Source organism: Athalia rosae, chromosome 1 (genome assembly GCF_917208135.1).
Source record: "Athalia rosae chromosome 1, iyAthRosa1.1, whole genome shotgun sequence".
In the NCBI taxonomy this organism is placed as follows: Eukaryota; Metazoa; Arthropoda; class Insecta; order Hymenoptera; family Athaliidae; genus Athalia; species Athalia rosae.
In genome coordinates, this window is record NC_064026.1 from 20,442,062 (window position 1) to 20,467,811 (window position 25,750).

The 25,750-nt window shown below is 43.2% G+C and overlaps 2 protein-coding genes across 3 annotated transcripts in view; one reads left to right on the forward strand and one right to left on the reverse strand.

Annotated features, from left to right (window-relative positions):
• The window catches only part of LOC105692451 (lysine-specific histone demethylase 1A), a 215,387-nt gene that overhangs the window by 67,485 nt on the left and 122,152 nt on the right, over positions 1 to 25,750 (reverse strand). The window lies entirely within an intron of this gene.
• Positions 851 to 13,344, forward strand: LOC105692452 (toll-like receptor Tollo). The gene is made up of 2 exons (XM_048656514.1): positions 851 to 1,003; positions 3,214 to 13,344. The coding sequence occupies exon 2, from the start codon at positions 8,094 to 8,096 to the stop codon at positions 11,793 to 11,795; it is 3,702 nt and encodes a 1,233-aa protein (XP_048512471.1). The 5' UTR covers positions 851 to 1,003; positions 3,214 to 8,093; the 3' UTR covers positions 11,796 to 13,344.

Consider the following 25,750-nt stretch of genomic DNA (forward strand, 5'->3'; position numbering starts at 1 on the left):
GTCAACGGATAATAATTGATGCTTTATTACATGCTTGGAAACAGCAACTCCATTAGTAACCCTGGCTAGAGTTCGTGGTACGTTATCAAACATGGCGCTCACGGTCAGAGCAGCCAGAGCCGCCCGATTGTCTGTCCGCCCGTCCGTCGTTCTTTCCATCCGAACACCGTCACTAATCCTAGTTTCAGCTGAAAATTATTACCTTCTGACGAACTACGGGGATCGAAGCTACGAATTAGTCTCGCTAGTTTGGCCTAAATTTCCGGTTCCCGAGTTCCGGAGCTGGATTTAGTTATTTCTATCGAAACAAAAAGGAGTCGACGCGCACCTTGAGGATCGGTATATTTGCTATCTTGTAATCAGCACACAAGTTGGCTGTAATTACTTAAATAATGATCAGCGAAAGATCGTGTCTCGGAAGATTTCGTAAGGTTCCCCATAAACGCCAATTATAAATATATATTTCACGGTGACAGACGGTGGGCGGCTGCAGGGTCCGCCACTCGTTGTTTTATTTTGCTTTATCAGATTTCTTGCGGCGTATACCTTCGCCTTGGGAACTTTAAGCAAAGTACTGCCATTGATTTTGTCCAGTGAGTCGTGCGGAAGGCGTGCAAAGTCGTATCGCGTGTAATCGACTTTTAATTTGATATCATTAATTCCAAGACAGAACTAATTAATGTATTACGAACTCTTCGAACACATCAACTGACCGTAATATACACTTCGGGCTGCAAGGACGGATGCGTATACATGTCATAATCGCGCGATCGGATGGAGGAGAAACCGCAGAAATTGATAAAACAATTTATCGCCATAACCATATTGAAACGTCGCCAACGATAAATTCATTCAGTCAAACGTCAACTGCGATTAAATTCAGTCGGTGCAGTTAGCCGCATATGTAAAATTAAAAAATAGTGCATACCAGTAACTCTAGCCATCCGTAATCTGATGTGGATTTCAAATCCCGCGTCAGGATTATTTCTAAACCAGAGTGGAGGTATGTATATTCAAATGAAATCCAGAATGAATCGAGTCATACTGTTCGAAGTCGAAGACGGCCGGTTCTTTGCCTCGAAATAGATACTTCCTTGCTGTACCGTCCTCGTATCTGGTGAATTCGTACGTTGTTAGCGTGGACTAGCTATAGAAACGAGCGTGGTTCGATCGACGAATTTTTAATCATCCGTCAAGCGTCAGGCCTCTACAGCGTGTACCCATTATACAAGTGTATAAAATATTTATGCGCGAAGCACGTGCTATTGAGATCAGTGAAGTGCCAATGTCGGTAGCGTCGAGTTGATTTCTTCAACTTGAATTGCCCAATCGCCGGGCCAAGTCAGGTCCACCTCAGAGGTCGACGCCCTGCCGTTCATCTCGACGCGAGTGTCAGAGTGACTTTTCTACAGGTACACATTATTCTCAGTTTCCTGTTATACACCGCGTGACACGTATACGTGCACAGATCTCACATCTCTCGTACGAATGTACGATAGGTACATTTACTCGCACATTGCGCGAAGCGGGTTTCATTTTCAACCTTTTTCCCGTCGAAAGTATAATGTGGAAAAAAGTACGCGCAGGGTCTTGGGAGTTCAAATTTTGCCTGAAAAAATCGCGAGGTTTTTTTCAGACTTACCGAGTCACGGCAGGTTTGCACGGTCGTTAATTTTCAGGAGACTCCACGCGGCTTCGTACACCGCAGTGGTTCGCGCTCTCTTGTCTCGGTGGTAGAGCTATCGTAATCATTAACGAGGGACGCTGTGAGCGCAAAGAGATACCTGGGGGTCTCTCGCCATTAACCTTCCGCCAACAAAGGCATTGCCACCTCCTTCGGCGTTGAATCGCTGCCATCTTTCTCCAATCTCAGCTCCTTCTTATCTTTCCCCTCCCTGTCAAGCTCTTCCTTTCCCTTTCCAACAATTTTGCACCTCACCCCGTCGCACCCCGCCCTCTTAAATCGTATCCTGTCTTCGCCTCGTTCTTTCCTCGCTTCCTTATTTATATGCATAACTCAGGAAAGGTGTAATAAAAATTTCACGGTCAATTTGATTACGGAGCAAAGTCGAGCCGTCGTTGACGCATCTTGATCCACGCGCCTTCAACCCTCGAGCGTACAGCCGGCCTAGGCCGTAACGGGTCACGACTATATTTATAAATTATAACCGATATAGCGTATAAATATCGAGCACCTCGAGCCACTGTAGCAGATTACCTTCTAATTCCATGCTTTCGATACACTTTAACCATTTCAACTTCATGAAATTCGAAGTGTGGTTTGATTGGTTTTTTTTTTTTTTTCGTTCGTCAAATTCCCAGCTGGCACGTCGTAAAAAGTGAGCGATGATGGACGATAATTTCTTCGGAAAATCAGACGCATTTGAAAACAAACGATACTGATCTATACGTGTGCCATTTCATTTAGGAAAGTTTGATCGTAGTGGCAAGAAGATGTGGAAAGTAGTTTCCGAAAGAAATTTATTTAAACCGCGTGTGTACGGCAAGTTTATGCATACGTTATGCTGTGTACACCGGTACACCATAGATACGTGTACCCGGTAGATCGCAGAGGGTAAGCCAGTTTACTAGCATAAAATGGGGAGATTCCAAGAACAACATGGAAATAAATCTAAACTTTGCCGTGCGCGGTGCGCGGTGCGCGGCACTGCCTTAACGGAAATGCGACGACGTACGACCTGCACGGTAAATATTTCACAAGTTATCCAACAATTTTTCACAAGGCGTTAGGTGTTATTCAACCGAGGCGGCTGAGGCTAAAAGCTGAGGCAGTGGGGAGCGACTCGGAGGTGAGGGTGCCACCACGGGACCACCAGATTCCCGCAGTGAGCAATTAACTCTTCGTCGAGAACGGAACCTCGTCAGCGGGGAGTGTTACACCTTACCCAAGGGCCCTCGGGGTACGAAGGTTGGGAAGACCGAAAGTATCTCGACGGTGTTTCGCGGTGCCTCAGCTCGTACCGAAGTGCGAATGGTAAATCATTCCGCGATCATTATTTACCGCTGATTTAGTTGCTCAATTTTTGCGATGGATGAAATTTTGACGAGTCAATAAAAGGACGAGAGGACGGTACGCGTGTCCACGCGGACCTGCGAGTAATCGAACCACCTCTTTGAGAGGTGCGATTTGTACATGTATCCGATAACGAGCAACGATTAGATACTCCGGGGAATTCGTGTTCGTTGTTCCAGGTTGAATCTGGACTCCGTCCGATGCCTAGTTCTGCAACAGGTGAGCTCGACGCGAAAGCGAGTGGGAGAAAAGCGGGTGTTTAACGAGGGCGAGCGAACACGAGAGTGAAGAGGAGAAAAGAAGATAGGAAAAAGCGAGAGCGCTAGAGAAAACGGGTGGGGAGTAGAACTTCGTGACCGCTACGACTTCGTGATTCTCTAAAACAATAACCAACACAGACGCGCGAGGCATAAGGAAAGCTGGTGAACGGCCACCATCGGTGCACTCGGGCAGGCTGAAAGTCAGGCAGGCAGTAGGCGGAATCTACACCACGCCATTTCAATATTACGTACTTATATACAACCATACGAACGAGCAACTGCGGCAGGCTACATAGGGCCTTCCTTCGTCGCCCGCTCTTCTCTCATCCCCTCTCTCTCGCGCGTGGTTTTACTTCACCCCAGATTCTTGGGTATATATTTGCATTTGCATTTTACCGCAACGCTTCAACGTCTTAAGAAAGTGAAGACCGTCCTCTTCTTTTAGACGGCTGCTGTCGGTTCGCTCGTCTTTTCTTATTTTCTCAACGGCTATACGGGTTCAGACTTTACCAGTCTAGGTCAGTTATTGTACACAAGATGGCTGATACTTCAATAACCATGCGGTTAAACTTGCGGTAGCTCTCTTCACGTTTGCGAACAGAATAATATGAGAAATATTTTTCAGGTATATTGTAAACACGTAGAAATGGTTTTTGTTGTTTTTTTTTTTTTTTTTTTCACATAAAACGACGTTCCCATCTGAAGCGAACATTATAATGAGCCAATTTGCAAAATTGGTTTCTAATCATCGGCACGCCAATATACGTTTGCGTCGGTCAGCTGTGGCCATATTGCGTATGCGTGAATTCTTCGTTAAAACAGCATGCATCAATGAGGCATAATTTTGTTCGGTTCAACCGTTGTAATCAAAGCTTCAAAGTAGACCTGGAACAAGTTTCGTATTTCGAAGTGGAAACGCCGGGTGATGGGGGGACAAAGAAAAGATGAAGAAACCAAAGGGACGCAAGAACCGGAGAAGAGGGACAATTTAAAGTGAATTTATGGCAGTCGGTCTAGTTTAGGCACGTAAAGACCGCCGATCAATCTTGTGGTAAACCAAGAAAATAGATCAGACTGCGTCAGGCTAACGGATCATAGCTCGTCGTATTCCTTTGGCTCGCTTCGCAGATGCCATCCTGACAGAACGTCGTAGAATGGCAGGACAAACCGGCCACCTGCAGACACGGCAAGACTCGAGGCGCGCGTGCCTCACTCGGTCATTATTTTACTCGAGAGAATGCGTTGTCCCTCGTACACTTATACGAGTTTTATAATTCATAAGTCCGCTAGCATGGAGAAGAGAACTAATCGCACACCGTACGCCCACTAATGAATCAAGACCGAAGCAGCAGCTATCGGTAGTCGCGTGTCTCGAGCGAAAGCGGAAAATGTGCTGCTATTGCAGCTGCACGGAATATCGTATCTGCACCAGGAAACCACGCAAGCGGGGCATCGCGATAGAAAATGAAATTAAAAAAAAAAAAAATTGGAAAAGAAACGAACAAATAAATATGATACGAAAGTAAAAGAATGTGACGTACTGAGAATATCTATGAAATTTTTCCACGGACAATTGTAATGGAATAAATGAGATAATAGATGTAGCGCATAATGTATAAAATTGACGCCGGTTCCAGCCTCAAGATTGTTGTACGGGAATATTGCTGGGCTACGGCAATATAACGTGTTTTATACAACGGGTGCAATAATTCAGGGTGCATATTCAGCAGGTGAAACTGACTGTGAACGAAACGTATGAATGGTGGAATGACACACGAGTCGTAGTTTTTAAATATTATATGTATACGAGGTGCATTTTATTCGCTCGTGAAACGGCTGCAGTAACTGACCAAACATGGTTTCTACCACTGTGCTGTCGGTGTTTTTATTTGCTCCTACAATAACCGCGCTAAACATGGCTTTCATTTACTTTTATGCATATCGACACATCTACGTGACGAACTATGCGTGGAGCAAATAGAAGCTCGTACAGAACGACGGTGAAGAAACGGTGTGGGAATAAAAGTTTCGTTTAACTGTCCCCACCTGATCGATCGGAGTATTCGCCATTCGCATTCAGAGTAAAATGCATTCATGCATGCACCTCCACTCTCGACCAGGATTAATCTCTCACCGTAGACACCAAATGTTTGTATACTTCGTACAAGTATCGATATATTCATCGTGTTTTTTTTTTTTGAACAGTAATCATAATTATTAAAAGATTTGTGTCATCCTCATACTCAACAAAAACATCACTTATAAATCTAGATCGTCAATCCATTTTATTTTTTCTGATGTTTATTATCACTGTGTGAAAAAAATGTTGAGTTCGATTTGATGATGAAGTGGGTAAGAAAATGTAATTAATGGTAGGTATACCCGTTTAACTAGAAAATAAATTTCACACTCTTTATATAACTTACAGTTCTTATTTCCAAATTAATTTTCTTTTATAATTTGTGTGATAACTTTTACCACCTCACAAATCAAAAAAACCGGCTAGAGCCCTCGGATCTCATGTGCTGTGAATCATTTTTCTCATTCTCAGGAGGTTCTCGAAAGAATCTCGAAGATCCATTGCCTAGAGCCCACAACCAAATGATTTGCATAATCAAACCTTTGGTACAATGTGAGCTCCTCCTTACAGTTATATTGGGTGAGGTACCTACTGCACACACATTCGGTATCCACCAAGCATCTCAATTCAAAAATCCAAAATTCACTCATTGCTCCGATATGAGTGCATTATTTGAGAGCAGGTTGCGAAGTAGATATTTTGAGAGCAGAATGTGGTATACGCGTCCATAAACTACTTACTGCAGAAACCTTAACTTGGTAATTGTATACGGGTTATGTCGATATCAGTGAGGTGTAAAAGTTTGATTTCAATTAGAGCAGAGATTGGATCAGCCTCATGGTCTTGATAACGAAGCAAATCAATCGATTGTGAGTGCTTTTTTTTATGACTCGGTTTTATTGCCAGTAATCCGCACAGCGTATTCAGAAGAGCATTCTCCGACAAAGCCGACGTCATTTTCATGCATAATGAGCCATGACTACGGCATCTTCCAAGGTTCGCGTTAAAAATGGTATAGTCCGAGGTGGATTGTGAGATAATTTGAGGTGTGAATTATTACGAGGGCAGCACGGAGGAGGTCTGACGGAGCTACCTGCGTTATTACAATAACAATCAACACAAGAGGGTCAAAACAGGTTAAGCCTCCTGATTGGGCGGAGTGTTAGAAAAAGGGCCTGGAGGGTCGAGTCTAGCAAGTCAGTTTAGTTCTGAACGGTGCGCGTCGATCTTTTCCATCAGGGGGTAGGCAGCCCTCCAGAGAAGCACTTAGGTTACCTCTGATTCACACTGATTTACATCAACGCATTAGCAGGATATAACAGAACGATTTACACTTTAATGAAATGAGGAAAAGGTCTGAGAGATAGAATTTTCTATCGTTGACTCGACATCGTGACAAGCGGCAATGATCGTTAGTTGTTATATACCCCGCCTGCCTTTCCCCATTGTCTGATTGTGCGGGAGGCGAGTAACGGTAACGGATAACATGGTAGCGGCAGTAGTTTCTAGGCATCGTGCTTTATTACCGTTGCCATTCAGTGCAGAGAAAACGAGGTTCAATTAATTGTCTTTTGAAAGTAAGAGTTTGCGATCCTTCGATTATGTTTATTCCAACTACATATTTCCTCTAATGAGAGTTACATACGTCCGTCTGTGTTCTATGGATCTTTGGGGCAATAAAAAAAAAGCTTGATTCTAAATATATGAAAAAGCGTAACTTGTAAGGCGCACTACGCAAGGCATACATTATTACTCTCGGGTAGCTGTGACATTGGTATACGAGCAGCGCGATAAATAATTAGGTGAAGACGGTGTTAATTACGCGGGCAAACCACCCCGAACAGGTAAACTCCGCGTATATCGAGGATCGAGGTTTATAACGGCGTGAGAACGCGAAACGAAGTTCCTCCTGGTCTAAGGAACTTCGTGAAGGAAAAGTAAGAGCAAGAGTAGAAGGCGGCAGCAACATCGACGAGAACCGAGACGACAAGAAGGGGAATATGCCGAGGGAGCAAGAACGGTCCATCGCGTTTCCCTGGAAGGTACAGAAGGCAAGGAAGGCAACGAACGCAGGCTGCAGGCAGAGGAGCCATTGTAAGGGCCAAGAGTGTACCTGTCTTGTTTTTGTAGGCTCGGCAGAACGGCGGATAGTAGGCAGGTAGCGGCGAGCGGAGAGTCGAAGAAGATAGGTGGATCAGCACAGGCGCAAGGAAGTCGGAGGTGGGGGCAGGGGTCTCGTTGCGGTCCCAGTGCTGGGGCCCAACAACCTACCGACCAGTCCTCGGAGAAACGCGGCCCATGCCAGAGCTGCCACTCACCCTTTCGATCCCACCACTGCCGCGTTGCTTCAATTTCGTACGGTTCATATTCGATTAAATAGATTGATTCACAACAATAATACGCTCAACTTGTTACAGCGCGAGTTTAAGTGGTGGTTCATAGAATAGAAAACCATTTTCGTAACGAACGGATACTGGGTTTGTCGTCTACCAATGAAAGGATTACCACTTGGATTACCATAACGAGGGCACCTTGGATGTACAGTGTGTTTGGTTCATCGAGTGAAGCTGTATGCAGTGATGAGTGATGTGAGATGGTTCTGAAGCTGCGGGCCCAGCCCCTGTTCGTAATCAAATAATAATAAATCGGTAATCGAATTGAAAAAAAAAAAGTGCCGGAGTATAATCGACAAAGTGTATGCTAAGATAAAAGTGCAAAGATGCAGGGCAGTCCTGCCTTCTTCGCGATATTACTCGGCACGATATTCGGAGTCCTAGGAGCATCGCTGAGCAAAGCTCTTAGATACAAAGCCCCAGATGAATGCAAGTGGGTCGCAACCGGCGAAACGGAAGATGACGTGTCTCTGGTTTGCCGCTTAAGGACCATCAATAGCGAGCTTGAAAATACCAATTTCAGCGTTATCCAACCACAACACACCGTCCGCCTGCGATTGGAGTGCAGCGATGCATTATTTTTTCAGAGTTCACTTAGTGCCGGTAGCTTCAGACCTTTGGTGGAGCTCCGGGAACTGGCGATCGAATACTGTAAAATTGGTAACCTCTCCGACGATGCATTTCGCGGTCTCAAAGAGCTGAGAAACCTTACAGTGCGTACCCACAACACGGATTGGTCAACAATGGCCTTGGATATTTCGGCTGGCGCCTTTGGCGAAGAACTTGCTCAACTCGAAATGCTTGACCTGGGGGAAAATAACATGTGGAGTATACCGGAGGGCGCCCTATGTCCCCTGCTCAATCTCGAGGTTCTCAATCTAACGCGTAACCGGTTACGAGAAGTTACCAGCTTCCATTTTGGGACCGGTGCTAGGTGCGCCACGGGATTGCGCGAGCTGGACCTAAGCAACAACAGCATCGAGTCGTTACCCGCAGCCGCATTTGCCGGTCTGTCACGGTTACACGGTCTTGATTTACGCAGTAACGTTATCGCCTTTCTTGCTGACCGTGCCCTGGAAGGCCTTTCCTCTTTGGCGGTACTCAAGCTCTCCGACAATCGGCTGGCCAGCTTGCCACCCGAATTATTCAACGATGCACGAAATGTCCAGGAAGTCCATCTACGAAATAACACTTTGAGCGTTCTACCGCCTGGACTTTTCGGCGAGTTGACTCAACTGCTTGTTCTTGACTTGTCTCGCAATGAGCTTAGCTCCGAATGGATCAATGCCGCGACATTCGTCGGTCTTGTTCGGCTGGTTGTCATGGACTTATCCAACAACAGAATCGCCAGGTTGGAGCCAGCCGTGTTCCGTGATCTTTACAGCCTGCAAATACTCAGGCTGCAAGGAAACTTGTTGGATAGTCTTTCCGAGAACACATTTTCTGCACTTTATAATCTGCACACTCTTGTACTTAGCGACAATCGGCTGACCGTAATTGATGCTGCTACTTTGAGTGGTCTGTATGTTCTGAGCCTTCTTTCTTTGGACAACAACCAGCTACATACCCTTCATCCAAACTCGTTGAAAAATGCTTCTTCTCTCCAAGACTTTCACCTGAACGGTAACCGGCTGTCAGCAATTCCAGAGGCCCTCAAAGCAACTCCGTTACTGCGAGCTTTGGATCTTGGTGAAAATCTTATATCTGAGATCCCGAACGGAACGTTCGATCACATGCAAGAGCTTTATGGTCTACGACTGACTGAAAATCACATCGGCAATCTTACTAAAGGTATATTTGAGAAAATCACCGCTCTGAAGATACTGAATTTATCCAGAAATCGGATCCAGCACATCCAGGTGGGAACCTTCGACGCTAACATTAATTTGCAAGCTATACGATTGGACGGAAACCAACTAACCGATATTGTAGGACTGCTCACGGGACTTCCGAATCTTGTGTGGTTGAATGTGAGTGACAATCGTTTGAAGGTGTTTGATTATGCGATGATACCAACGGGACTTCACTGGTTAGACATTCATTCAAATGAGATAAATGAGCTTGGGAATTATTTCGAAATTGAGTCACAACTTCAGTTGAAAACTTTTGACGCAAGTTACAATAAGTTGACTGAAATAACAGGCAGTGCAATACCGACAAGTGTGGAATTATTGTTCCTCAACAATAATTTAATATCCAAAGTGCAAAGTTACGCTTTCTTCAAAAAGCCTAATTTAACACGGGTGGACTTGAAAGGAAACCAAATTCGCAATTTGGAACCTTATTCATTGAGGATTAGTGCAGTGCCACATGCAAGATCTCTTCCAGAATTTTATATTGGTGAGAATCAATACTTGTGCGATTGTACAATGGAGTGGTTGCAAAGAGTGAACCGGCAAAGCCAGACCAGAACCCAGCCACGGGTCATGGACCTGGAAAGCATCTATTGCAAGCTTCTTTATGATAGGGAACACGTTTTCGTACCCTTGGTCGAAGCTTCCCACTCTCAGTTTCTCTGCAAATACGAAACTCACTGTTTCGCGTTATGTCAGTGCTGTGATTTTGACGCGTGCGATTGCGAGATGACCTGTCCGACAAATTGTACTTGCTACCACGATCAATCGTGGTCAGCAAACGTGGTTGACTGTTCGTCCGGAGGTCATGTTGGAAGATTACCGGAGCAAATACCTATGGATGCGACGCAGCTTTACCTGGACGGTAACGACCTGAGGATAGTATCGAGTCACGCTTTTATCGGTAGAAAGAAACTGAAAGTATTGTTCCTGAACGCGTCGAACATCGAGATAGTCCAGAACAGGTCATTCAACGGACTCCGGGAGCTGGAGGATCTTCACCTACAAGATAACCGGATCCGTGAGCTCAGAGGGCACGAGTTCGAGGGCCTGGATGCCTTGAGAACATTAGCTCTTCAGCAGAATAAAATTTCGTCAATCGCTAACAGTACCTTTGCACCTCTTCGTTCTTTGTACACTCTCAAACTGGATGGAAATCATCTGACCAATTTGGCCCTCTGGTCATTACCAAAGTCCATCAACGCAACTTTAGCTTCTAATCCTTGGTCCTGCGATTGCGACTATTTGCAAGTCTTTCGCACTTGGCTCGTTGACTCTGTCAGCCACATCATCGACGTTGCGGATCTTCGGTGCGTTTATAACATCACCGAATTCGAAGCATACGGAGAGGAGACTTTCAACGACGACGAGTTCGGATTCTCTTTCACCAACAGCAATAATTTCACGTGCACGGGTCTTGCGGCGATCGAGAACAGCATCCATGGGAACCTGACAAAAACCATAATAGAACGACAGGCTCTTCACGATTACCTGCCACTCTTAGTGGCTACCCTTGCCGCATTTCTGATTGCCATGCTTCTCTGTATGCTGGCGTTCATATTCCGACAAGAACTTCGCGTCTGGTTTCACTCAAGATTCGGAGTTCGGATTTTCTACAGAAACACCGAAGTCGATCGCGATGACAGGGAAAAACTATTCGACGCCTTCGTTAGCTACAGTTCAAAGGACGAAGCTTTCGTTGCTGAGGAATTGGCACCTGTATTGGAAATGGGCAATCCATCTTACAAACTTTGTCTACACTATAGGGATTTTCCGGTGGGGAGTTTCATAGCAGACACCATAGTCCAGGCAGTAGAATCGTCGCGGAGAACGATCATGGTTCTATCGGAGAATTTTATCAAGTCGGAGTGGTGTAGATTCGAATTCAAATCGGCTCATCATCAGGTCTTGAGAGATCGTCGACGCCGACTTATCCTTGTATTAGTCGGTGACGTTCCGCAAAGAGATCTGGACCCTGATATCCGACTCTATCTAAAAACAAATACGTACCTGCAGTGGGGGGACAAATTATTCTGGGAGAAGCTGAGATTCGCTTTACCAGACGTCCCGAATAATCAACGAAGTCAACCGCAAAGAAGACAACCACCGCCGGTCCGACGGCAACACAACAACCGGACAGCGAATGGTCAACGCACTGTTCCGGTGCACATATGAGTGAAATAATTATGCAAAATTTTAGAAAAGACATTACTGTGAAACGGTGATACGTCCGTTTCCACACCCCCCTACCCCTAAGTGACTCGCCCACCCTAAAAACCGTGTATGATAATTCGTGTTTGGTGCAATAATCGCTGAGTGTAAATAAACGGATAATACTCGAAGGATAAGAAAACTGGAAATGAGAATAAAATAAAAAACTTGAAATAACATGTGCGAGGCACGCTAAAGTCTGTACATAAAATTTTTACCACATAAGATGCGTATTAGAATGAAATCATCGATATTTCCAAATTAATTTTATATCATTATAGTTTTGTATATTCGTCTGAGCTGCGCGTATAGGTATAAATATACATATCTGAATAACTGAAATAAATCTTGTAAATAATTTTGTACACTACGAATTTTTTTTTTTTTGTATCATAATATTATATACAAATACCAGGCACGCTCTGAGGAAGTACTATATTATGATTAACACCCATTTAGAATAAACGACTACGGTGTCTAAAGAATTGAATAAAATAATTGTTACTTAATCGCGTACCTCGTCTCTGCTCAACCACGCTACTGTTCCATTTTGCCTGCCCAACCGTTGCTACAATTCATTATTAGTACATGCAAACCTCTATATGAATGCACACCGTAGTAGACAATAAAACGCTGGCTAATTCACGTATAACGCATAAAACGCACGGTGAATTAGCGAAAAACATAAACAGATTGGAGATGTCGCAATGGCTTGTCGCACATATAACTATGTGGATATACATATGATATGTAAATATGGATATCACAAGACCGTCGTACTTGATCGTGCGAACGTGCTAATTTATTGGGTGCTAAGCAACCCGCGAGGATTATTAGAAGCGATGAGGATATGCACTTGTCCGTACGTAGCTTTGAGCGAGCCTGTTGGCTCACAGTGATATCACTTCCTATAATGTTTTCTCCTCGTATGTATGCATGTAATCATATTCGATTCATTTAGAATGCAACGATTCGAACCCCACTCGATTCGTTAGTACCGGTGATATTCCAACGCCGTACATGAAATATAAAATTGTGGGTATACATGTATTCGTGTGACGTATACGATATCGTCATTGATTCAGAAGAAATTGTGAAAAAAAAAACGGATGATAATGATAAAAAAAGAAAAAGGAAGTTACTGTAAATTTGTATTGTTTATTTATTCATTCTAAATAATCGAAGTCGATTATTGTTACATATTTTGTACTATTAGATTTATAAGATAATGATATTATTAGCGCAGTAAGAATGAAACTACTCTTTCGCGAGCCTCAGAATCAATGTATTCATTTTTGTCCAATGACCTTTCAAATTTTATCAATCATGTAATTTATACGCAGAGTAGATATTTGGAAAATTAGTAAATCAGTATGATCACATGCTATCCTATCGTTGTTCAGGCCACACATTTTACGCTAGAGATTCTTCGTTTGCTCGGGAAAGATTGTCTTGACTTAAAAATAACAAAATTACGACTGATGAATAAAATTCAATGTTTCTATGCTCTTAATCATGTGTATATAATTTATCTTCAAATCCTTTCATATGTTATAGCAATCCTATTATGTAAGCAAACCTTTCGATGATTGGATAATAAAAAACCGTAACTTCCATCGTACTGGATTTTTTATATGAATAACTCGGGGCATTAAAAATTAACGTGATATATATCAAGGCGGATGTTCGACTTTGTCAAATGTAGTTAAAGATTGTACGTACAGTAAAGTGAAATATTTCGTGTACGTTTGTTCGCGTTAAAAGATACCTCGAAGGCGGGATTATTTTCCACAAAGTGATTCCGTAGAAAAGTATATCGCATCAGAGGTAATGAGATTACATCGTGACCGTTTCGTTAGAACACGATCCCGCAGAGTTTCACAGCTCTTTTTCCTTCAGAGAACCACTTCTCCAGTCAATTTGTATTTTATGAATTTGGTTGGGGGTAGGGGGCGAGCAATCCACTCGCGAATGTCATTTTCTACGGTTATCAACTCGATTATCAAGGGGTAGAGAGTTGTCAACCGCTAACAAGTTTCAACCACCGCAACGATCTAACCCTATGATGAACTTACTTTCAACAAACACGGCTTATTATATGCGAAACATCAGAAACCCCAACCACCCGTCACGGAGTAAGATCATAGTGATCATCAAGAACATGTATACCATACGATTCGTAAAGTCTCATTGTCGGAGGACCGCTGTATGCGAAGTGTACGCGTATACCCTATTATTTTTCTCCTATGTGAGAAAGTCGTATGCTCAGAGACACGTGTAATTAGTTCCCTTTCAAACTATTGAGAACAGTCGATACTGCCAAGATTGAAGCGGACTCGGAGCTTTGGTAGAACCATGTAACAACCAACGGGATGTAGCGTTCGCACTGTCACGAAGCGTAAATACCATTTCTCTCACCATTGCGGAGGAAGTTGCCTGTATATAGGCCCGTAATCAATCGCTTTAATTGAAGGCCACGAATCTCGCTTGGATTTGAGTCGAAAGTCGGGAGTCGAGAAGTCCCTACATTTACAGTCCAGGACCCCCTTGGCGCGATAGTCGTTACGTCTTACCGGTCACCGCACTTAACGTTGACTTCTTTATAAAAAAGTCTATGGAAAAAGCAACGAATAAGTGGCATCTCGCTGATGCCTGTAGCGTTTCTGTATATACGGTATACCTATATGCCTTCTTTTACATCTACCGGCAGGTATATACGTTCGCTCAGCTTATGGTCGCAACATAGTATTGCTCAGGGAACGACGCCATAGTTATATCGTAGCCATCAACCGCAGCTGTATGTGTTTAGTGTAGCACACTGGGTATGTGCAGCGAGGCATTACGACGCAATATCATTTCCTCGGTAGTAAATTCGGCTACGTTTTTATAACGATAGAGATAAGGTGGGCGTGATCCCTTTGGAAGAGAAGATGCGTTGGTGTCGGATCAGATTCTATAGTACTGGCAGCAAATCGATAGGAAATTTATAGATCTTTGGATTGCCTATACGGCAATGCGGGGACATGTCAAGAGTTTTATTGAAACATAATCAGGATTTGATTTCCATGAATGGGCGACTGTAAGAATAGCGATACGTACGAAATGTCCGAAGAAAAGATCAACATGTCACTGAAACCGATACCTTCTCAATTGATTTGAAACGAGTTCTAGGACTCCAGAGGTTGATGGCATAGGAAAGGAAAACTTTGACAGGATTGAAAGACGTCCTCTGGTGTATGAAAATAGTTATTTTATAACATTCGAGTACACGAAGATGCATCAATAGTAAGCATTAAACAATGTTCAAAATTGTGTGAAATTTTCATCTCAAATGAAATGAGTTCTCGACGATGGCGATGGAATTCGAGGCGATCGAACGTTGCTCTACGGTAACCGTGTCTCATTCAGCTGATATTTTTCGTGTACTCTGCTGTTTCTGCGATGACATTAGGGACCGAGGCATAACGGTGTGAAATTTGAAGGCAGTTATCGTCAGTGATTGACAGTGGTTAAAGGGAATATAGGGGGTGAGCAATATTCTCAGTGAAAGTCAGAAAATATACCTTACTCCTATCGGAATTGTAGCTGTATAGGTACCAGAGAATATGATTGATCGTAACTTCTGAAAGCGGCGTGGATTTCTACAGTTCATTAGCGAAGAAAATTGGAAACAATTGTGTGACGAATTTGAGTTATGACGATTGCTTTTCCTCGTTACCCAACCGCAAAGCCACAACCTCTAGCAGCAACGCGGTTTTTCAGGTACGCGTAACTGCATAAAGTTCCAGATTTACTCTGCCTCAAGCTATTTCCACCCTCTTTCTCGTTGAACGGAAAATTTTTCATTCCATTCCTTTATAGTTTAAAAATCCTTTCAGAGAAATATGAAATGAAAATGAGGTGGGAGAATAAAACCAGCGGGGTACAACCCCAATCTAGTTTTTTTTTTTTTTTGTTCCCTTCTCGACAGTCGGAACAATTATTATGACCATATGACTGTTTGGCTTCGGAATTGACACAGGTGATTTCTATTGTAATGAATAGAACACTTGTTAATTAGCATTCACTCGTAGCTCAACGAATGTTCCCTCACAGTACAAATTTTCTAACGAAGCGTGAACCAAGTTCACAATGACGATACTTAAATTGATAGAGTCCAGCCAATGACTGCAAGTGGATAGATATACCATAGATAGATCTTTCAGAACGCAGCCTGACTTTAATTGGACGGACTATATATTACGACTACAGAACTACATCATTGACAGCAATTTTCAGTTCTGCGGAATGTGTTCTGGGTCGGTGCAGGTACTCGTGTATTTGCATCGGACAACAGAAACTACAATGCAAAAAATACTGAGGAATTTATGCAGACACATATTTCTTCTCCGCCATTATCTCTCTGGTTCATAGTTCGAATACTGGATACTTTGTTACGAGACCGTGTTGGTCATCGTTCGGTGATGGAGAATTTCGTGCGGAACACACTGAGCGTTATCTCAAAGACGTTTACGATCGAGGTGATTTATGCATGTGGAAAGCGCGTGCATCTGTTAATGACACGATAGTTGGCATATTAAAAGCTAACGTTTGCTGAAAAAGTATAAATGAAACAAAGAAAACTTTGCATCAGTGAACGGACAATTTAAAATCTATTTCGATGTATTATCGTCAGATAAATCTAATGGTACGTGTAATTATTCGAGTGTTTCTTTTGCTACGTTGATGAAAAAAACGTCCTTATTATACGAAGGTCTCTGGTACGTACGAACAAATGAAAAATGATAGAAACTAGTTAAAAACCGTACGCGTATCGAATCGTTAGAGAAAGGATCTCATTAAAAGCTCGTTATGAATCTGTTGGCCGTTTGTAAATCACGTTTAGCAAAAATTGAAAGTACGTATATTTGGATTAGTTAGCTCTTAGATTAGATAGTAATGTTCGATCACGACGAAGATCTGACCATTTCAATTAGAACTCACAATCAATTTAATAGACAAAGCGAAACGACAGTATCAAAAAACTTAAGACTACTACACACGGTAGAACGTTGCTTTGATGATATCAAAGAGCAACTATTGTTCACACAAAGTGTAAATTGCACATGTAGGTATTAAATGCTGTCAGAAATACTCGGATTTTAATATGAAAGTTATCATCCACTTAATCTGCTCATACATTTAATCGCGATAGTTGTTTGCAGCGGAACGAAAGAATATTTTCTCTCACCTTCGACCCATCACAATTATATCCACCGGTATAATATTCTGCAGTTTACACAGCACTTGTAACACCGATAATTTGCAGGAAAAAATGCAACACAGTTGAGCAAGTTATGCGATAAAATCAGTCGTTTCCTTTACACGAGCAGTCGTCCGCAGTTCACATCACGCCCGAAGCACGTTGAAGCAGTTCCTTTAATTGTTTAAAAAAATTATAGCTACCAGATAAGCCGATGAGATCTTTCAATAATGTTTTACGACTAACCTGACTAATCGCGAATTTCGATCGAATTATGTGCGAATGTGAATGAAGCGAATTTCGGTGGCGCGAAATACATAGAGAAAACTTGGCGATTTGTGTCCTTTGCCTGCAGGTGGCACGAATAGGCGAGGGGGCGTTGCGGAATTAAGCCCGAGGGGAAATCGAGTGAGAACGAAGCAAAGGGCAGCGCGAACTAATTACTACCTCGGCGGGCGGCACTCCAGGCGCGGTATCGGCGGTCTGCATCAGTCGATGCTGCCTCATAAGTGCAGCATGCTAATTAATTTGACTAGGGAGTTAACGCTCGGTGCCCGGCTGCAAATTGGTCGCTTCTGCACCAGCGGACTACGCAGAAATCAAATCCAACGTATAGGAATATCGCGAAGTCAGATTTATCACGTGTGCGACAGCCACTGAAAGTATACATCATGGGAATTCCGCTACTATCGAGTTTGTTGAGACTCGGAGTAACTTTGTCACTTCACGATTAGTAACGGACGTCGTCATCGTCGTCATCGTGGTCGTTGCTATGGGGATCTGATCTCGACCGCGGCATCCAACACACGCCCAAAGACCGCCGCACAAGGCCATACCGCGATACCCGATGTGCCTTGTTTGGCGGTCGGGTCGATCGTTATACAGTTGCGATTATTCTTTCCGATTAATTACCAAGTCTTTAATGAGGCTCTGCGTGTATGAAATAAAAAATGAAGGAAGATTAAAAATGAAAAAAATATCGATTCCAAATGGTCGGCCGAGGCAAGCACGACTCACGCGCTCCGTTGTAGATCAGCCGGTCGAATCTGCAGCGGAGAACTCCGCGGGGATAACCGAGCGGCCGAATATCGGCATCCGAGGAATGGGCAGCAAAATATAGCGCGTTCGTTGGAGAATTAACTTTTTCGGTACCTCAAAAACACGCATCCAACTTGACGACCAGTTCGTGCAGCTTTATAGAGTGGTTATCGTTTTTATTTTACTTTTACTATATACATACTATTCTCAGGTTGAATATACGAACTATAGTGTAGCTATGTAGCTGCTCACGGAAGTTGCGTTGAAATGAACTAGACAAATCTTTGATTGCATTTAATAAACCTTATTCAACCAGTTTACTCTTAATTAAGAGTGTGTAGACGCACGTCGGTTTGAGACAACGGTCAGGCGGCTACGAGCCGTTACCCTATTCTAATTTCTTTTCATCAAGAGGGAAGGAATTTTTATGGCTCTTATTAAATTATTAGACAGTTTTTCAGTTGTGAGTCGAGTTTAGACGCAGGCGTGAACATTGGAGGGTGCCGACCGTCGGAAGGTTCTCATGTCATCATCGTATTCAAGGGAAAGCGTGAACGGCGTTGTAACACTGCGAACACTTTTGAACTACGTCAATCGTTTTCACAGCTCGTCGTGTCGGAACTATTCTTTTACCACCCCATTAATACACCCGAATCGTAAAACCTTATTGTATCTCGGCGTGGGTAGAGGTGGACGCGGACGTGTACGAGGAATAAACGAAAAAGTCGCTGTTGATTTTCTATTTTCTTGTACGGCGTGGCACCCGACGACTCACAACTAGAAAACTTAACATTCGGTAACCAAAGACGAATCTACGAGCCAAGTTAACGTCCGAGAATTTGACGCTGCTTTATTGCTCTCGAGTAAAGTGACCAGAGAAGATTAGTACGCGTGTGGAGGCACCCTATGCAATGATAAAGGAGAAGAGAAAAAGGACAATAAAAAGAGACGAGAAGCATGTACACCGATTTAGAGGTGTAATCAGGGAAAGTCTCAAGTTTTTCTTCAAAGTATTGAAAATAATTAAAGCTTATATAGCTTATATGTTTGAAAAAACTTCTTCTCAGGCCTGACGAACGAACGGAGAGTTACAAGTGATCGACCAGCTCGATAACAAGGAAGGTTGAAGTACTTCGCTTCCATTTAATTATTTCCTGGAAGGTGGGTATAAACAATCCATGAAGCTTGCATCATCGATATGAGGTATTTGTTACGCTACTCCAGCGTTCTCTTTGCTGCCGTTAGATTACGCGCATCTACTCCAGCGTACCGAATGGACGAACAAAAAGTAGCCGATCGACAATTTTCATCCAACCGAGGATACAAGACAACGTGAAAAGCTCCGACGAATTATTCGCAAAGTTACGAATCGAAATGAAATTCAAGTCGAGAAATGTATTTGCATCGAATGACGAAACGATACCCCGACCTTACGGCTTATAAGATTGCAATGTTATCGGTTCTCGACCGTTCAAGTAAACGCCACTGCAGGGTCACCCCAAATCTTTGTTCGGAGAGTTCTTCCAACCCTCGCACAGTACTCCGGCCTACCGCCGACACCACCGGTCCGAACATTGCGGACTCCGACTCATCCGCAGCCGTGTGTTGTTCGTTCTTCGGCTAGCACGCGGTTACGAGTCGGTCGCCCGTTCGCGCAGTGGTTGAGCAACTTCGGAGAATGCTGCCTGCATGCCACGACGATGCCTTCCTCCCTGCTCCTCGCTCCTTAACCGCTGCTGTACCTTCTGCTCCCGCTCGGGTTGCCAATGCCGATAGTAGTTGTGCGGGAGACTTTGCTGAGAAAAAAATGGTTCGCTTCGTAGCGATGTAACGGATATCCATTTGCGCTATTCGCAGCGCCATTGATACACGGAATTGGTTTGGAGGTGATCAAATATTTTCAGCCTGCGTTTTCGAAGAATATGAATAATTGACTCATGAATGAAGGCAATTTGCCTTCGACTCTTGCTGCGGGTAACGATCATTGTCGTCTGATTGATGTGTAAACGCTATAGGTAAAGTTTGTCGTGAATTTATATTAGACACCCGCGAAAAAGATATGAGTACCCGTTAACACCGACGCGACGTAAGATGCAGTTTCTAATGGTCGCCGAATCTTTTCGATTCAATAAAAGTATAATAACAAGAATAAAGTAGATCATTACTTGAGGAAGTACCGATTTACACGGTATTAAGCTTGTTTGCTATATAGTTACTTAGCGGCAGTAAAATATTATTTGCACTAATTTTATACAGATAGATGTTTATGAGACAAAACCTCTCGCAGCAATTATGGCGCAAGTTAACAAGCATGTATTGACAGGAGAACGAGATTTATTATCAGTATGATAAACTGACCGAGTATGTGTACTCAACCATCGGAACTTTTTTGTAATGCGCTGGCACCGCGCATGTAATCAAATTTCAGAATGTCGAAGCTTGCTACGAAATCCACGGACAAAAAGTTCCATGGTACTGGTTTTTCCATTTAAATAATTAGCACCAGAGATGTGAAATTATTGCACTACACGCTCTCTGTAAGTCTAATCCACCCACTGATTCGGTGAAGCGTATTGAACACCACGTTATTACACCTAAGAAAATAGAGCAAAGAGCATAACTATGGTATGCGGATTTTCCTGATTCGTGAGCGAAAATCGAATGAGGAAAAGCAAGATTCAGCCTTGCAACGATCCTGATGCGTATATGGGAATGCGGTTGAATTCGACTTTGCAGATTTTTTTCGTCTGTAGTTGTTGATACAGAAAATGCGGGTGGTCGATAGTTTATTGTACGTTTACTGTTAACTGTATCTATCAACTCGTTCCCAGTTATGGTTTCAGTAGCGATATTAATGAAATGAGTAATACAAGTGCTCCATAACATTAGTCGTCTCACGTTAACCGAATAGAGAAAGTCGCAGGACTTTATTACTCGATTTTGCTGGATGCGTGACAAGTGTTGCCTCCGAGCCTTACGTGGCGTTGCCATTGCAGGAATTGCAGCGACGCGAGGACCTTACCAAGAATACAAGGTGTATACGTGTACGTAATACTGCACCTGGATGGAAAGCGCGTATTATTTGGCCGGGAACCCTTTCTCACCTGGAATTTGCCCGTTATTCCTTGTTTTCAAGACCACTTTTGCACCAACCAAACCCGTGCAGCTAACTTTACCCAACCTAACGTAACTTTCGTACTCTCAGACCGTCCGAGAATTATTACCTTGGCCGTTTCGCAGTTTCGCGGCCAATTGGCCAATTGACCTTTAGGTCGTTACTGCGACCAGGTAGGTATACCTATATTCAAACGATGTTGCGTGCGGTATGTGCGTTTCTTGGGGAAGCAAATAAGATACGTACATAAGAGATGATTAAAAAACAGAAGGGCGGGGGAAGAAAAGGGTACCTGAGACCATAAGTGTACATAGGGGAAGGCGGGGCGAAACGGGGTGCTTGAGGAAACCATGAGAGAAAAAAATTTCGAATCCAGAATGATGTTTGAAGTCCTTTTCGATCATTTAAAAAAAAAATTTGACAAAATTTTTGGACTACCCTATTTTGCCTCGCCTTCTCCCATATATTTCACAGACTATATTACGAATGCGCACTGTGGTTATCAGATTCAGAGTTCCATCGGTGATCGAAATGCACAAGTGCAATATCCATTTATTAGGAAATATTTTCCATCGATGATATGGATATCAGAGTTGTGTTATCATCACCGATCTTGTCTGGTGAGGAAGCCCGAATCAAGTTCCCCGAACGAAAGTGCAGAATGATGAGAAACGACGAACATTCTCAGTTTGTTCACGTAAATGTGTATGTAAACTCTTTGGACCACAGTTCATAAAAAATGGTAGAAATTTCGGTAGTCGGATGTTCAAATAATAGTAGTTGTGACGTTTTAATCTCCCAGAACAGGCAAGTAGGGGGTTGTCGAGGAAAACACGTCGTTAGCTCAGTAAGGGGTACGACCCGTCGTCCACCGTGTAGTCGTATGTATATGTATAGCTGTATGCGTATACATATGCCCATATACATTTACAGTTAGGTGGAAACGAGCCCTAAAGAACGTGTCCGGCTGCAGTCTTGGCCGACTGTACATTTCCATAATTTGAGACTTTAACGGGGAACCCTACTCTATTTAAATAGCTACCTGTGTTTGAGTAACCGTGTTGAATGGCCTGAATGGTAACTACTTATTACTTATACTCGCAATCAGTTGGGTACAGTAAATGATTGAGTTTGTCAAAGGTAAACTCTGGCACGCGGTGTACGGTCGTCAATCGTAGCTCGTTAGTCATTGAAGTTTGATAATTTAACGGATTATTAATGTGACCGTTCCGTTATCAGTGACCTCGTTAAAATGTCGTACAGTTTGAAATTATATACTTTACCATTATGGTAAAACATGCAGCTATCATCTGATAAAAGGTATAAGGCATATACGTACATATTTAACGTAAAAGATCCCACATCAAAGACGAATGGAATGCGAATAACTTTTGTGAGTTACAATATATACTGGATGTAATAAACTGCGACAAATGTGCATTATCCACGAGATTCGAATTCACAGCACTTGATAATTGAGCAAATAATGAACTTGACTCGGCGCTGAGAGCTGTCGAAAAATTTTTTTGTAGGTATCGATAAATTTTTCTGGTACGCATCGGATTTCCATTTTATTTCATTAATACATACAATCTCGCATTTACAGAGAAACCAATTCGGGCAACCTCAACCTCGAATATAAGAAGATATTATTACATACGTATGTGCTTCATACTCCATTTGTAGCAAGCTCACCAAGTTTCTAGGTAACCGTTTTGACGATGACAAGAGATACCTACGTATGATTGATCATCCTACGACGAGGATTATACACTCGCAATTAATGTACGTCCGATACAGTTACTGATTAATTCTTCAAGATATCCATCGAAGTGAGTCCTTTATTTGTAAGTCAAGTAATAGAAAACTACGTTGGAACCAATTACGGGAAAACGATACTGAGGAGCGACATCGCGCTTCTCGAATCGTGCCACTATCGCATACATTTGTTTCCGAACTTCCCAGAGTATCACGTCGTGTAGGACGTAGCAAAGAAATTTCTGAAATATTCGAACCAATTTCAGCTCGAGCTCTGCGATCGAAAACTTTGCTAAGCCTCGGGGGCTCGCGCGTAGCCTCCAAACGTTGATTCCGACAGTTACATCGATCTTTGACGCGTGTGCTCCCAGCCAAAAATATTTTACGGAGCGATACAAAGTTTACGATGCCGTATGGCATGTTTACCGCATAATTGTACTGGACATTGTGCTCAATCTCGCTAAATCATAACAAAGGTATGATTACGCATCTGAACTGCGTATACGGATAACTCGATGCGGACTACTATAAGTTGGGTATTGAGATGTTGCCCTGATACGCTGTATACTCCGATACATACGATTTACGATATCATGACTTGAAAATGCTATCCGCCAATTTATGATAATAGCCTGTTTCGACGGGACTGAACGGCATCGGATGCTGGAAGTTCTGTCCAACCGTCCACGTTGCCAGACTTTTCTCCGCTCTTCCGAGCTGCAGTGGCCAAGTCAACCGAACATAGTTACAACCCTCTCGCGCCGTAGCCAGAATCACATAGGCGGCGCCAGACGGACATTATGCCACTTAATTATTTGCAGCAAATATCGGTATGTTTGCTTCAACGATTAACTTTTCAACTTATTGTTAGTTATATGAGTAGAACGGGGAGTGAATCGACTTGATCAAGTTGCTCCCGTTTTTCTGCTCTCATAAGAGTACGTGCCTTCGCGTGCATGCGTGAGTGCGTGCGTGCGTGAAACTTGTCATGATTGCCAGCTATGCGAAGAGCAGCATCAACTTCCCAACCCGTATAGCTGTTGAGGCCCGGGCACTTTTACCAAACGTACACCAATTTATCGGGTGGACTTCGATGCGAGTTTTAACTATACATATCTAAATGCTTCGAACAAGTTGTGTAATTATATCGTACTGAAATTCGTGAGTATTTCAATTTGAAATTTGCCCAAAACTATGATCTTAGCCGTTACAAGGTAAGCATGCGTGCTCGTCAATGGTTAGTAACGATCAAACTATGACGGTAGTCGAAAGATGTTGCACATGTTATTGAAATATTGTCCACGCCCGGTTCATATTATTTTATCATAGAATTTCATAATTTTTATTACTTTTCCACTCCTCGTATATCTGGGATGACGGAGAATCTCCGACTTCACGAAGGCGAAATCTCACAATTAGTGGAAAAAAAAAATTCTTAGTCTAAGAACAAACGCCCGGAGCCCGCCAATGGAGAGGGGGGATCAAGAGGCGAAGAACCGGCCTAGCATGAAGTAACCTTCTGATTCTCCGGTTCCTCTGTTCTTAACCGTTCGCCGTTCGCCACTCCCTCTTGTCCTGTCCACGCTATATAATCAGCTCGGACGAGGAGAAACAAGACTGCTCACCCGACAATGTATCATGCCATCCCCGACAAATTCGCAAAGACGGATTGATTTAGCTATTGACCAGCTAAAATTAATCCAATCGGACACCACGATTAAGCGATTGAAATCCTTTGTTCTCCCGCGGTTCTTTCTCTCAACTCATAGCTGTCTAGATGTTTTAAACGCCATGCGAGAACTTTTTTCAATAAATAGATGATATAAGCGACTGCGGTATTAATTTACTTCGACTTGCGAAACACGCTTCAGCGAACACCAACGATGCATTTAGATACGTACAGTGCCACCAACCTGCTGCAAGCCATCGTGAATTAAAATTTCACGAATAATTCACCTGTTCAACCTATGACGAAAGTGTGTTACAATACTGCATGGTGCAGTGTAAACAGTAGGGAAGAAAGTCTAGCCGAGTGATATTTCCCTGCAAACTTGAATCCGTTCACGTAGCCAGGCATTGTTCGGCTTCGCCGTTTCACTTCTAAGAACTTGTTCGTAAGTCGGTTGAGCTGGTTCAGGGTATTTTTACTACGGTGGAAAGGCTTTTAGTCTGGTCACGTTAAGGCAGGGAGCGCCAACTACTGACGGACAGAAACTCCTGCCTATTCTTGTCTAGCGCAAATGACAGACTGTTATACATCTCGAAGAGAATCTCAAGGCTGTCTCTTGAAGTAATCAAGTCGGTGTGGTTTCTGGTACCGATGTCGACGAGGAATACCCAACCATTCGATGTGCCTTTACACTCACACTGTGTCGAAGACCAAAAGAAATTTCGCAACAGTCTCTACACTCCCACCTTCGTTCACGATTGCTCGGTAACGAAAGTCATCCATCACAGGAAAGAATTACGCGGTTATCTTCGGCTGTAACTGCTATGTATAAATCTTAAGTATATGGGCATACGTGCATTTCGTTTATGTAGATCAGTGTTTACCAACAATCAGAAACTATTGAAAAAGACAAGAAAAGTGATGTGAGCGGGTTCGGTAACTCAAACGCAGAGCTAGACCGCTGTCAGCACCGAACGGGCTACTCCGTTATTACCATAAATATCTAAGGTTCCCTCGCAGGAGTGAAACGATCTACGGTGAGAAAAATCTTGCGGATCGTTCCCGGCCAATTCAAAGAAAATACCATACGTTACTTC

Bases quoted from the DNA above. Each gene is read 5' to 3' on its own strand.
- LOC105692452 (XM_048656514.1), top strand. From the start codon at position 8,094: ATGCAGGGCAGTCCTGCCTTCTTCGCGATATTACTCGGCACGATATTC.